This window comes from Mesocricetus auratus, unplaced genomic scaffold, assembly GCF_017639785.1.
Source record: "Mesocricetus auratus isolate SY011 unplaced genomic scaffold, BCM_Maur_2.0 Super-Scaffold_100010, whole genome shotgun sequence".
Classification (NCBI taxonomy): domain Eukaryota; kingdom Metazoa; phylum Chordata; class Mammalia; order Rodentia; family Cricetidae; genus Mesocricetus; species Mesocricetus auratus.
Genome location: NW_024429194.1, coordinates 69315427 through 69330494, shown reverse-complemented (window position 1 = coordinate 69330494; position 15068 = coordinate 69315427). Strand labels below are relative to the sequence as shown.

The 15068-nt window shown below is 41.4% G+C and overlaps 1 protein-coding gene across 1 annotated transcript in view; it reads left to right on the top strand.

The window, feature by feature from the left end:
* The first annotated feature begins 359 nt into the window (after positions 1-359).
* The window catches only part of Arid2 (AT-rich interaction domain 2), a 120239-nt gene continuing 105530 nt past the window's right edge, over positions 360-15068 (top strand). The window contains exons 1-3 of the mRNA XM_040753911.1: positions 360-610; positions 724-817; positions 1962-2059. Coding sequence (XP_040609845.1) covers positions 519-610; positions 724-817; positions 1962-2059 — 284 coding nt within the window. The 5' untranslated portion in view covers positions 360-518. The remainder of the gene's footprint in view (positions 611-723; positions 818-1961; positions 2060-15068) is intronic.

Sequence of the window (15068 nt, the reverse complement as noted above, 5' to 3'; positions counted from 1 at the left end):
GCCTGCGGCCGCCCGGGCCCCTCGCCTCCGCTCGCCCGGCCCTCGGCCGCCTCGTGCGCCCCCCGGCCGCAGCACCATGTTGAATCGCGTCCCCGGGCCGAGCCGCCAGGGCCGGCGGCGCTGAGAGGCGGCCAGAGCCGGGCCCGCGGGAGGCGGCGAGGCAGGGTGGGGGCCGCGCTCGCCCCGCGGCTCCGCGCCCGGCCGGCCGCCCGTCGCCTTGCCCCTCTAGTTTCGCTCCCGTTTCTTTAAACTTTTTTAGAAATTCCCCTCCCTCCGGCCCTGCGCTCCCCCTGGCCTCCCGCTCCCTCCTTCCCCTCCTCCTCGCCTCCTCCCCCTCCCTCCTCCCTCCCTGCGCCGCCGCCGCCGCCGCCGCCGCCGCCGCCACCGCCGGCCCATGACTGAGCCCCGCCACCGGCGGCCGAGGAATGGGCTCCGGGCGCTGGTAGGGAGCGCGGGGAGCGGGGGCCGCGTCTGAAGCGCGATCTGGCTTTTCGGAAGCCCTTCCTTTTGGCAAAATAATGGCAAACTCGACGGGGAAGGCGCCTCCGGACGAGCGGAGGAAGGGACTGGCTTTCCTGGACGAGCTGCGGCAGTTCCACCACAGCAGAGGGTGAGAGCAGGACCCGGGGGGGGGCGAGCGCCGGGGCGAGCCGGGGCGAACGGGGCCCCGCGGCGGGCGCGGGGGGTCCCGGTGACAAGTGCGGGGCTTTCTGTCGCCCGCAGGTCGCCGTTTAAGAAGATCCCTGCGGTGGGTGGGAAGGAGCTGGATCTTCACGGGCTCTACACCAGAGTCACTACTTTAGGCGGATTCGCGAAGGTGAGTGGAAGTTTTAATTTGTATTTCCCTCTCGCTGGCCTGCTCCGAAAAGTCTGCTCCGGCCCGGGAGCGGGCGCCCCGGGGGCCGGGGAGGGGGGGCGACCGGCGGGGCACACGGCGTTCTCGGCGCTCGCAACCCGCGGTGGCACCCAGGCGGCCCGGCGGCGGCAGGGGCTGTTTTTCGGCCTGGTGGCTCGCTCGCTCGCGTGCGCGCGGCGGGGCGCGGGGCTGGGCGGGCTGGGCGGGCGGCCCGGAGGCTCGGCGGCCGGGAAAGCGTCCCGGCCCGGTGTCCGGCCGGCCCCCCGCGGGGTCTGAGCGGCGCGGCGGGGGAGCGCGGGCGAGCAGGGGTGCCCGCCCGCCCGCCGAACCCCGCGCCCGCTTGCCCGCTCTCTCGCTCGCCCGCCCGCCCGCCCGCCCGCCCGCGAGTCAGCGCCGCCGCCGCCGCCGCCGCCGCCGCTGCCGCTCTAGCACAGGCGGAGACACAGAGACACACAGACTCTGAGCAGTTTTCGTGCAACTCAAAATTAGCGCGGGCAGGTTTAACATCGATAATCGGCTGCGAAATGATCCCGGCGGCCGGGGGCACAGGCTCGGCCCGCTCGCCCTGGCTTTCTACAGCTAACAAAAGAAAGCAGGACCTGTCTGCAAATAGCCATCTTAGGCTTCAAGGCTAGGCAGAAGCTGTAGGCCTCAAAGAAGGGCCTATGGAGATGGAGAGATCTGGGAGAGGGATCGGAGTCGGGCCCCGGCCCCGGCCCCCCCAGAGCTCGCGGACGACGCTGTCCGGAGCAGTATTGATCCTTTTGAACTTTTTTTTTCTTCTTCTTTAGTGTAAACGGACCGCGTTGAGATTTAAAAGGGGGCGACAGAGGGACTTGCGATTGGTTATTGTCCGGGCTTCAAAAACAAAACAAACCCACCAACCCCCCCAAACAAAACAAGTGCTGCTAAATGCAGGGCTGTCTGGTGAAAACCGAGTGATTCAGGCGGCCCTGGCTCAGTAACTCTTGTGGACAGACCCCAGACACCCACTGATGCCTTAGGTATCTGCAAGTCTCTGCAGAATGGGAATTTAGCTCCAAAGTTAGGGTAGGTTTTTCTTGGATTGGGCACTTTCAGACAAGTGTGCCTGTGTTTTTAACAGGTTTCTGAGAAGAATCAGTGGGGAGAAATTGTTGAAGAGTTCAACTTTCCCAGAAGTTGTTCTAACGCTGCCTTTGCTTTAAAACAGTATTACTTGCGGTGAGTAGTGGTGTCTTTTCCACAGTATTTGGAAACGAGGGACTTAGGGGCGATTAAACAACACAACTTATGCTCTAAACAATTTCCAATGCCTTGGGAATTTCAGTCTGAGAAGCATTGACTGTCAATAAAGGGAGATGATAGGAGGCTGAGGTTTCTCTCACGTTAAAACACGGCCATTTATATTTCCCATACAAAGTCATTACAGGTGACAACCCATGTCCTATCTTGTAAACATTCGTTTGTGACATTGTTATTGGCTGCTTGATAGCCACTGAGGGCCAGAAAAGATGATGCTTAGTAAAAGACTGAAGATACTTAATGAAACTTTGTAACCTGTGGGAAGATTTTTTTTTCCTTCTTCTTTGGAAACTCCTTAACCCTCTACAATTCTAGTTTTCAGCATTTATTTTTAAAGAAAAAGTATTGGAACTGTTATTCAGTGAGTTTTCAAAGGAATATTTTTACATAAATAATGCAATGTAGGTAGCTTTAGGAAAATGGGGACGGTGTGAAACCAGGTACTGTGGTTGGGATTTTCTTCCATTTTCCTTGCATTTTGACTGCTTACTCAAAAAAGTAAATTTCTTACTGAGTTGGTATATGATTTAGTCTAGATAATGTATTCTGTGACTTTTAGGGTTTTTTTTCCTCCTAGATTTTCTTTTATAGATCCTTTCATACTGTACTTTGTTTTGGAGTCAACCTTTATTTTTATTTGATTACCCAGTGTTCTTAGTTATTTAAAATTAAAATAAGGATCTTAATAGTTCTTTCTAATAAATATTGGTTATGGTGATATTACAAGATAGCCTTTATTTTATTTTTTTAATGTAGCTTCTGTATAATTTGAATCTTGTATTGCTCCAAATACACTAGTTACTCTGTATAGTGCTTAGAATTCTGACATAGGAAACAGGGTAATTGCCCAGGTGTACTTCCTATTGGCTGCCTTAGATTGACTTCAGACTTGATGCTGAAGAGTTCACAGATCTTGGCAGTTACTAGTTGCATAGGAACTCTAGAAAATACCAGTGTGTGTGTGTGTGTGTGTGTGTGTGTGTGTGTGTGTGTGTGTGTGTCAGAGTACCTTTTAAATAAAAGGGTAAATAAAAAAAGGCTTCACAAGCTGTTGATTTAGTAATAGAGTGAGAAATAAGAACTTAATACTTACAGTAATAGTCACTTGATTATTTCAGGTTTGGATAGTAAGAGGATCTGAGAGAATCATGCTAATACTTGCTAGGGCTTTGTGCTAATCAATTGAAAACATTTGTAGCATTTTGTATATTTTAAAGTTATGCCTAGTATTTTTTAAGTTTATAGATTAAATTTCTGTGTTCAATTCTGAATGGTATATGTGGCTGATGAGATGTGTATTTTTCTGTAAAATAATAACAAACAGCATAATTAATGAAATACCTGGACTTCTTTTACAAAGTTTAATATAAGTATTTTGTTTCTTGATGTCTTTTCTATCTTGGGATTATGCCATACAGTAATTGTTCTTATAGGTAGTCTTTTAACCAGATACTTTCAAAGTTTTAAGTATTTACATTGTTCTTAGGTCAACTTGGGCTTTATGTTCTTATTAGAAGCTGCTTTTAAACTATGTCCTTAGCTAAACTTGTGTTCCTCCATATGTCACTCTCCAGGTCTGCTTTTGTAGGGCTATAGCTAGGCTACTGAGGAAAAAGTTAAAGCATTTGTTTTGGAAAATAAAACCAAATGAAGATTTGCATGACTTGCAAAGAATAGGATGATCAAAAATTGGGTACTACCAACCAACCTTGATAGAATTTTCCCTAGTGATGTATTCTACTTTGTTATATACTTTGCTCTAGAAAAATCGAATTAGCAGTCCAGATGTCAAACTCAAACAGTAATTCTCTTAGTTAACCATGAGAGTGCCTTCTCAGAAATGGTAATGAAGTGGTTGGATAAGTCAACTCTGCTCTGTCAGATTTAATACCATGGTTTCTGAGAAGGAAGGTCATGCCTTGTATTTTAGTGGGTTTCTTTTGTTTTCAGCTTTGCAATATTCTCTCCAAGTCACAAGTTGGAGAGATTGATTTCAGACTTGATGCTGAAGAGTTCACAGAACTTGGCAGTTACTGAGGTCCATAGGAACTCTAGAAAATAATCAGGCATGGGTGTGGTGTGTGTGTGTGTGTGTGTGTGTGTGTGTGAGAGAGAGAGAGAGAGAGAGAGAGAGAGAGAGAGAATGAATATAAATAAAAGGGTAAATAAAAAAGCTTCCCAAGCTGTTGATTTAGTAAGAGTGAGAAATAAGAACTTAATGCTTAGTGGTAGTCTACATAATATTTAATTGGAGCTTTTTCATTGGACATACTGTGAGACTGTTAATTGAATGGACAGCTATTAGACTAGTGTTATCTGATATAGCTACATACTATTACAGACAAGTAAGAGCAGACTATGTTAGTTATGCACACATTCTAACAGTTCTATGTTCTTTTGCTACAAATATAGTCATTAAATATAGAGACCTTGTAGTCTGCCAAAAGTTAGGTTAAATCTAGCAAACACACATTCATTCAACTTTGGATTATCTACTAAAACAATGCCAGTCTAAAATTGAATGTGCAGTTGATTATTTAACACTAATATTTAATTTTTAAAAATGTAAGTGCCTGCTGACAGTGTATAGAAATATTATATTTATTATATTTAAAATTATATTTTAATCAGGTCTTAAATGCCTGAATCCTCTTTGCCATTTAGCACCTTCCTTGGCATATTCATCTCAGTGTGTTCCACAAATAGTTGTTGTCTATATAAGTAAGAAAGGCTATGTACATTTTGTGTATGGAGAAACTCAAATATCAAAGAGTTGTTTTATATGTGCTTAGTAAAGTTTATAATACTATGATTTCAGTGTGTTATTCAGAGACAGAGGTAGATAGATCTCTCTTGAGTTTGAGGTCAGCCCGGTCTACAGACTGAGTTCCAAGACAGCTGGGGCTACACAGAGAAACCCTGTCTTGGGGGGGAGGGAGAAGAAGAGGAGTTTGAAGTTTTGCTATAAGGTTTAAGTAAACATTTAATCGGATAATTTTTTATAAACACCTGGAATGCAGCTGTAATTATAGTATAACTGTAGCTTACCTTGATGTGTTCTTTATAAAACTTGGAAATTTTAGAAAGGAGATAACTGTCTTAGACATTGAAATTTTATTGTAGAAAACTCTGTGTTTCTGATTTTCTTTTGTTTGAACCTACAGTATTTCTTCTTTTTGTATGCATGTGCTTTGGAGGTGGTTGGGAGCTTGGGTAGAATTGTGTTCACAGTAGTACCTTGGGAGTCACATTGTGAATTCTGTTTTTTTTTTTTTTTTTCTCTTGGTGGGTAAAAGACCTTTAGTTGCATGAGTAGTTGTGTTCCTAGTGGTTAACTTTTATCAGTTAAATGACATGAATGCATTTAGGATCATCAGCTAGTGTCTGCCATGTAGGTCAGTGAGGAAGCCTTTTATGAATCACTTGAGGTGAAGTGGAAATATTCAGTATTATTCAGTAAGTGAATAAAGTTAACACTGAGTTTGTAAACAGCGGAATAAACAGATTACTCCTAGTCAAGAAAGTAAAATAAAATAATCATGGGGACAGGGAGAACAACTGTGTCTTAGTAAGTTACTCGTGTGAGGATTTCAAGTTTAATTTTATAAGTTGTGTCCTTTTGTTTTGAACAAACCTGAGTGTGATGTCTTATGGCATTGTGTTACATTTCTGAAAGGTGTGGAGACTTGTAGAAGTAGAAAGTGAATGAAGGAAGGTTTAAAGCCTGATCAAACTCAAGGTAATGTTAGCTCTCAAAATCCATGTTGTTTAGCAGCATACATTTGCTCACCCTAGAAGTCAGTTCATTTTCCTAGATAGGCAGTTAGTTGACCCTAGTTACAAGTGAATTCTTAAGATCCCTCCTCTACCCCTGCATTCAGCATGCTGTAAGGCAAGAACTCTACCTCTGAGGTATATATATCTTTAGCCCACCTAAAATACACATAGGCCTTTGTCATTGAAATCTTAGGCCTCAGCCTCGAAGGAAAGTATCTTAGTTATGATTGGAAGCAATACTTCATAAGAGCACTTCTGAGGAACAGGCATTTTCATGGGTACTTTACAGAAGACACCAGAGTGGGTCATCTGTAAACTCGAAGGGGGTCAAGGAAAGACATTTTAATTCATCAACATGCAGACACCTAATGTATAAATTTAAGCAAACTATTTTTGAAAGTTTTTTTCTTTTGTAAAGGCTATTTATTATGCTTTTCCCAAGCCTACTAGAGACTCATGATAAAATAGGGTGAGGACCAGTGAATTCCCTCTCTCTGTCTCCACTTCCATCCCAATATTCTTTGATATTCATAGTCTAAGCAGAAACTTGTATTTTGCACTATAAGACACCAGTGTTCCTGAAATGTAGTATGTACCTCTTAGAAAAGGTCAAATGATTTTGAGCCATAAATGCAAAGTTGGCTACTTATCGTAGGACTGGAGGTTGCATTTTGGTATGTGACTCTCCAACAGCATGTTAGGAAGCACACTATTGCCTCTGTCCTTACTCCAAGGACCACCCTAGTGCTATGTGGTATGAAACATCATGTTTGAGGAAGACTTGGTAAATTTCTTGGAGCACAGTTTAGGAATTATAAACAAGAAATGAGGTGAGGAAGAAAAAAAGTAAATAAGTAAAACATTTGGGTCAGAGCTTTACTCTGTGACTCAGGCTGGCCTTGAACTCACAGTTATCCTGCCTCTGTCTCTCAGTTCTACAACCACAGTTGTGTGCCACGTCTCCTGGCCTAGATTTATAGATCCCCCCCCCCCCCGTGGCACTGTTATTTGCATATCTTTATAAGTGGTTGTGCAAAAGATACCAGTGTAGGAGAGAATGAAAACAGTGGTTTTTCTACTGTTTGAACTACAGCTCAAATGTGATAATGTGATAGAGGCCAAATACAGGAAAAAAAAATGGTGTTTTATCTTTATGTTTCTAGTAATGTTGGGAATGGGACTCAGGGACTCAGGGACTCCTTCAGGGCAACTGTTCTGCCTGAGCTGTGCCTCAGATCCATGGACTAAGTTTGGTGTTCAGTGCGATGTCTCAGTGGGTAGAGAGGTATGTGCCACCAACCCTGGGTTGGTGGAAGGAGAAAACCAATTTCTACAAGTTATTCTCTTACCTCCCCATGCATGCTGTGGTGTGTCCACACCACAAACACACCAAATAACACAAACCAAAACAAATATACCCTGAGTCTCAGATACCTTTATTTGCATGTCTTTCTTCTGAGGAAAGTGCTTATAATAGCTTTAATTTTGTTGGATCTTTCTTTTTAGGTTCTTATTTGGGCTAGCTGTCCCTGCAATTCAATTCTGGTTTATTCTAACTAGAGATGTCCTTTTAAGAAAAAAACATGATACTTGTATTGAAAATTTGAGCTTAAAATTTTTGTATAATGTTTCTCTGGAAAGTTGTGTTAGTTATTGTCTATAGAGTAGTGATTGTATCAGACGTGATGCTAGTTCTACTAAATTTGTGTTTTTCTTCAGTTCCGTGACTTTGAAAACTGAGGAGGTCATACCCTGAGTTTTGGTATTAGGGAAAAGCTGTTAGCAATAGATACAGTTTTAAGGGCCAGAGTTCATTGAACTTAGAAGGGAGATGTTTGGATTAAAGTTATCTTTAGTTAGTTTTTATGACTTGAAATTATAGGTATGTTTAAAGTTCTATTTGTTTGTTCATTGTGCATTTGTGTGTCACAGCAAATGTATAGAAGTCAGAGGACAAACTTTTGAGAGTTTTATCTTCCCATGGTGTAGGGCTTCAGGGTCAACCTCAGGTCATCAGGCTTCGTTTCAAGCGCTTTCACCTCTTTAGCAAACCTCATCAGCATGGTGTGTACACTTTTGATAAAAATAAAAAACACCAGCTTTTGAAATTTAAAATAAACATATGTGCACCTACCTATAGAAAAGCTAAAGAATTTGGTCAGAATTATACAATAATGTATTGAGGATGATGACTTCTGGGTACTTTTGGAAGATCCATCCATTAGTTCGTTCCTATAGGAGTTAAAACTTTTTGGTATCCTGTAATAAAAGAGTTAGGTGCTCCAGGCTGAAAGATCAGTTTCTGTGTAGGCAACACAAAGAGCCTTGACTGAAGATATGATGTCCATCTGGAGTATTTAAAGTTTTTAATAAAATGTACACCCCTCCAAAAAAAAAAAGAGTTAAGTGTATATAATTGCCAATTTGGAATTGAATTTTGTTTTTCAAAGCACACCTTAATCCCTTTATGTTTTACAAATCATTGTCATCTCCATTATTCACAGTTACTAAATATCCTCAGCTATGTTTCATTTCCATGTGTGTTTCGATTAATTAGACTTTAGATTATATGTTAATATGATCATTATCCTTTTCAAGAAACTAGGTCAACTGCGTTTTGTTGTTGTTAGAAAACTTAAACATATCACTGGGCTTATATAGCTTCTGCAAATACATTTATGTTGTAAATTGAAGTAATTAGTCTTTTAACTAAGTATATTGTGATGCACTGTTGTTGGGCCTGAAAACTCTTTGGTGATGTCTAGGAATAACTACTGTATTCAACTCACTGCCCAGCGACAGAACTGTAGTTCTGTGAACACCGGATCAGTATGTGCAGGACTCTATCACTCATCCCCAATGTGTATTGTGATGGGACCTGAAAAAGATGATGTTTTTGATGTGTTGGCTACTGGGTCTTACCTCTTAACAGTCAGTTCCCTTTCTTTTTCCCATATGCCATTATTTATTGAAGTACTGAGGTAATTGTCCTGACTTCTGGACTTGGTTGATGACTTCTTCCTGAAGTCAGTTATCTGATTCTTCCAGCCTGTTCTGAAAACTGCTGGATCTAAAGGTTGATAACACAGTTTAATATGTAGGCATGCATTTCATAAGCAGTGCTTTGCTGTCCAAGGTATCATATGGTACCTAGTTCTCTCTGTGGTAAGACTGACCTGTGGGTTTAGTGGTTAGTAGGCTGAAACTGTAATTTTAAAAAGCATGCCCCTGGTGGTTGTTATTGGCCCAAGTTTGAGAACAGTTGATCGAAGTACTAATGAAATCCATTCAGTTGCTGAGAAACTGACGGCACCAACATGCTGGCCAGAGTCGCATCCAGAACAAAGCCTCTGCATGGCATCTGCTCTGGGCACCTGCTGAAGCAACACCTGTCGCCAAGCAGAGCCTGGACACACCCTGCACTTTTTGTCTTTGAGTTTCAGAGAAGGTACAGAGAGCTGTGTTTGACATAGGGAGATGGCATGAGTGAGTCACTAAATCCTAACTCATCCTAACTATAGTTATTTAACTGGGTTTTAAAAAATCAAAAAACAAGGTTCCCATCAGTTTTGTTTTGTTTTTTTCCTGACTGGAGAATTTTCTTAACATATATTTGTTGTTTTTTTTTTTTTTCTGTTTGGACTTCACATTATTCTTTCCAGTGAGAAGCCATTGGTTTTACTGAATTTGTTCAGTGCATATCATCTTTTCTATCCTGATTCCTCTTAGGGGAGTTCATGTGTAAATTAGTGTGAGAATAGCAATACTATCTGTGGGGTGGGGGAGGGGTCAGGAACTACCTCATTGCAAAGCACCAAAACTAAACAGAGCGGTACTCATGTGATGCTTTGTTTAATGCGGGATTTCCATGTTTCCGGGTGTGTGTGTGTGTGTGTGTGTGTGTGTGTGTGTGTGTGTGTGTGTGTACGTGTGTGTGTACACATGTACTTGTTTGTGTATGTGTGCATGCATATGGTGAATGTGCACAAGTGTTGGAAACAGGTGACTTTGGATGCTATCCTAATAGCTATGTACATTCTTTTTTGAAATGAGACTCACACGCTGGTGCCCATGAGCTTTATGGATCCCTTAGCACTGGGGTTACACACCACATCCTGCTTTCTTTCTGTTTTGTTTTTTAATGTGTATGAGTGTTTTGCCTGCATGTGTGTCTGTACACCACTACCATGCATGCCTGATGCCCACAAAGACCAGAAGAGGGTATTGGATCCTCTAGAATTGTAGTTACATATGATTGTGAGCACCGTCTAGTTGCCAGGAATTGAATTGGGCCATCTCTCCAGCCTCTACACTCTGCTTTATATAGGAGTTCTGGGGAACCAAAATTCTTGTCCTCATATTTCCATACCAAGTACCTTACTTATTGGGCCATCTCCTCAACCCCAGTATTTTAATTTTTCAAAGCTTTGCTTACATGTAACATTTATTTCAAATTTTAGAAACAACTATTTAGTCCTAGACCAAAAAAAAAGCAATCAAAAAATTATATTCCTGAGACTTTTCTTCTAGAGGCTTATGGGTTACTTTTAAGTAGTGAGGGGTGGGGGCTGGAGAGATGGCTCAGAGGTTAAGATCACTGACTGCTCTTCCAGAGGTCCTGAGTTCAATTCCCAGCAACCACATGGTGGCTCACAACCATCTGTAATGAGATCTGGCGCCCTGTTCTGACCTGGAGGCAGAACACTGTATACATAATAAATAAATCTTTAAAAAAAAAAAAAAGTAGTGAGGGGCATAGTCTGTTATATTTTCTTCTTCCTCTTCCTTCCCTCCCTGCCTCTCTTCCTTTTTTGTCCATATTGGGGATTGAACTAGGATTCTGCACCTGCTAGGCAGGCACTCTACCACTGAATGATATTATTCCCTAGCCTCAATCCCCCCAGTTTTACATGCCAGCCATCATTGCCAGTTAGGAACCATGTTTCATGTGTTGAGAGCACAATTTGTCCCCTTTGCCTTCCCATTTTCTTAGTTGGTGATAGACTGGATTTGCATTTTGTCAGAACATTCTCCATAATTCTCCACTCAGTACAGTTGCTAAGTATTTTTATGTACATTCCATGTTCCAGGTATGTTTAAATTTTGTTTGTCAGTAAATTTCATTACCATGTAGGGAGGGTTAAACTGAAAAGTTTTCTTAGGAAGTAGAATTTGAATGACATGTGTCATAATCTGTTGTTGTCTTTGTGTAAAGAATGGCAAATGTTCTTGTTTCTAGTCCTTGAGTTCTTACTGTTTGCCTTTTGAGTCTAGTGATCAGTTCTTTACAAAGATACTGCTCATCCTCTAATTATATCTTTTATGTTGAAGTCTTTTGGGTCAAGTTTTATTTTGTCTCTTCTCACCCAGTGATTAAATAGTACAATGCTTATAAAATCATACATAAGGTGAATAGGAGTACTCTGTTAAAAATGTACACACAAGGCCCTGGGTTCTCTCTAGCAAGACATAATAAATCGATAAACAATTAAATATCAGGGAACATCTGGGTTCTAACTCTTGGTACTCTAGAGGAAGGGCTGAACTTTGTCCATAGTCACCCCAGAGTTGTGGCATCTTTCCATGATTGTTTTTGGGTTAAGTTGGTTTTCCACATGCTTTAGGTTATGGCCTCAGAGGTCAAAGGTGTCTGATCCCCTAGAGCTGGAGTTACAGGCAATTGTGAGCTGCCCAGCATGGGTGCTGAAAGTACAACTCAGGTCTTCTAGAAGAACAGCAAGTGCTCTTAACCACTGAGGTTATTCTTAATTGAAGTTAGTACCTTGGTAGCTTGTGTTTCCAAGTGTGTTCTATAATAATGGGTGACTGGTCAAGAGTGCTTATGGGGTTTTTTGTATTCTTTTTAGTTTATATCTTTAGAGAATTACATTGCTGACTCCCCTGTCCATGTAACCTCATATTGCTACACATTGGTTAAACCAAAAAAGTAGGATTTTAGGGTAACCTGGTTGAAACATAGTGAACTTACCAATTTTCTGTTTTTGTCATGTTTTCTCTTTTGAAAATTAAAAACCTTTGCTACAATAATGTAAGTTCTTTGTTGTTGTTGTTGTTGTTTAGTTTTAGTTTGATTTTTGAGATAGGGTTTCTCTGTGTAACAGCTCTGGCTGTCCTGGAACTTATTTTGTAGACCAGGCTGGCCACAAAGTCACAGAGCCTCTGCCTCCTAAGAGCTGGGATTGAAAGCATGCACCACAGTCCTGGTAAATTCTTATTCACACTTTATCTAGATTGATTTTTAGTTACATTTGTTTTATAATTTCTTTTTTATATCTGATGGTGCATGTAGACAGTAGTACATTGTACTAGATTCTGTTTAATCATTTGATGTCTTTACAGGAGTAGTGCCTGTGTGTTTTAGTCTTATGCTAACTAAGAATAAGTCTTCTTCCCTGGGGTTGGTAGTTTATTCCTGTAATCTCAGCATTCAGGAAGTTAGGCAAAAGAGTTGCCAGGGTTTGAGACCAATGTAAACTACCAATGTGAGACCAAGTGAGTCCTTAAACAGCTTTATCTCCTGAGTGAGAGCTTGTCTCAAGGAACAGACAGTTCAGCCAGTAAAGCATTTTCCTTCCAAGCACAAGGACTGAGTTCAATCCCCAGAACCCATGTAGAAATGCAAGGTGTGGTAGCTACATGCTTGGAATACCAGTGCTAGAGGTGCAGAGATGGGAGGACTAGCTGGCTGCCAGCCTAATTGGTGAGCAGCAGGCCAGTGTCTCACAGCAGGTGGGTGGTATTCTTGAGGACATTTCAATCTGTTCACCCATGTGTCACATGCATGCTCATGCACACATATGAAAACAAAACCCTTCAGCATAGATGTAACAGAAAATTTAACATAGGTTCAGTTTAAAATATACAGACCTTAACTCAAATTTTACAAAATTGTCCCATTACCCATGGTCATGTGTAGTATTTACCACCTTCTCCAGTTGTGGTAGCTGTTCCATATTGTTTTAGAATGTCACCATTTGAAATAGTGCTGTCAGAGCTGGGTGTATTGGTACATGGTTATAAGCTAACCCTGCTGTACAATTTCAAGACCTGCCTGGGATACATAGACATAGTACATTTCAGGTCAGCCTAGGGAGTATTGTGAGAACCTGCTTTAAATAAGCGAATAACCCTAAATAACAACTGCAACCAAAGTGTAGGCTAATGTGCTCAACAGTTGGCTTCAAGATGTAGGTTAGGCATTTTGGTCAGGAGGCATTAGATGACACTTTGAGCCTTTATTGCTGAAGTTACTTTTTTTAAGGTGTGCTGGTTTCTGTACTTTTTGTAATGAAGGAACCTGTGGGACATATTTTGAGATCATGTAAGCACCTTGCTGACTATCACACTTCTATCTAGTAAGTTTAATGACTATTGGTGGTTCTGCCTTCAATTACTGCTAAGATAGGTGTATACACTCACTTTCTGATTCAGTCATCCCATCTGCATCTGCAAGCTGGTGGCTAAATAAGTTGGTAGGTATGGGAAGTAGTTTCATTTTATTTTATCTTTGAGATTTTTTATTTCATACAAGGGACATTTGCTGCTTGGATTTAGCCAGTGGGAGCCCTTTCAAGTTGATTCCTTGACTTTTTTCATGTATCCACATTATATTTTAACTTTTCCTTACTTTCTGACAAAACATCATCAACTAGGTTCAACTTAGTTTTGTTTCTGAGCTCTAGAATCATCCATTTTTCCCTTAGGGATTCCTGGTGTATAATAGTGTATAAAAGCTGTATGATGTGTATGTTCATAACTATTAGATTTTTTTTTCTTCCAGGCCCTTTCAGGGGAAACATACATACACACACATATTCATATATGCCTATATACATACATGCATATGTGTGATGACATATATCCTGACAGTTCCGGTCATAGTCACATATGTTTCTTCTTGCCTTCTTATATTGTATATATCTCTCTACCTGCAGTAGGGACTCATTTACTACCACATAATTATCTCCTACTATATATAGCCTGTGTACCTAAAAAAAACCTATCAGGTAGAACTACTAGCTTTTTTCTTTTTAAATATAAATAACGCACCCTGCTTTTATTCAAGATATGCTATTGAAATATTAGGTTAAAAGATTCACAATGAGGCCGGGCGGTGGTGGCGCACGCCTTTAATCCCAGCACTCGGGAGGCAGAGGCAGGCGGGTCTCTGTGAGTTCGAGGCCAGGCTGTACCGATAGCCTCCAAAACAATACAGAGAAACCCTGTCTTGTAAAACCAAAAAAAAAAAAAAAAAAAAAAAGATTCACAATGAAATTGGGTGTGGTGGCACATGCTTACAGTCCTAGTTAATCAGAAGGATGAGCACTTTGTATCATTTAAGCCTTTTAATGTGAACTGGCCTGGCAACAAAAAGTTACAGTGATTGGAATCTTTTCTAAGTGTTTACTACTTGTTTGAACTATTACACAACTCCTGTTTCCCCTCTTACTTACTTTTGTGTTTGTCTCCCATCTTCGATGTTCAATTTTAGTAAAATTCTGAAATCAAGGTTTAAGAGACATATATACTTAAGGGCTTCATATATCTTCCACTTTATTCTCAAGCTTTATTTGTAATTAGTTTCCTTAGTTTCAGGGTATCTTTGTTCTTTTTGAAAAAATAAGGACATACATGTAGTTTTAATTCTCTCTTAAATGTAGAAACCCCATCTTGTAGTTTGCCCTTTTTGCACTTACCTTGAAAATGACTCACACGTGCATAGAGGCGCCTTCTTTTCTAACACCTGCATTGTGTTTCGTTGTGTCTCTGTGCTAGTCTACTAAACAAGGGCCTGACAGAGTGATACTCAGGCTGTTATATCTAACACATCACACTAATGATGATGCCAGATGAGTGGTCTTCTGACTATGCAATCTTTTGCCAAACCTACTACTCAACTGTTGTGGAACTGTCTTCAGAGTCAATGATGGTAGTGAGGCAGCAAAGGGAAGAATAAGTTGGTATATAGTTTTGGTAAATATTACCAGATTCTCCTTCTTCCTCCAGCCCTGCCATGTGTTGTTAAACTCTTTACATTTCACCAGTCTGAAAGATGACAGCATTTCAGCTGTTGCAGCTTCAGAATCTGTGTTAGTATTTGGTGATGCTGTTCCTGTTGCTCAGTGACTTG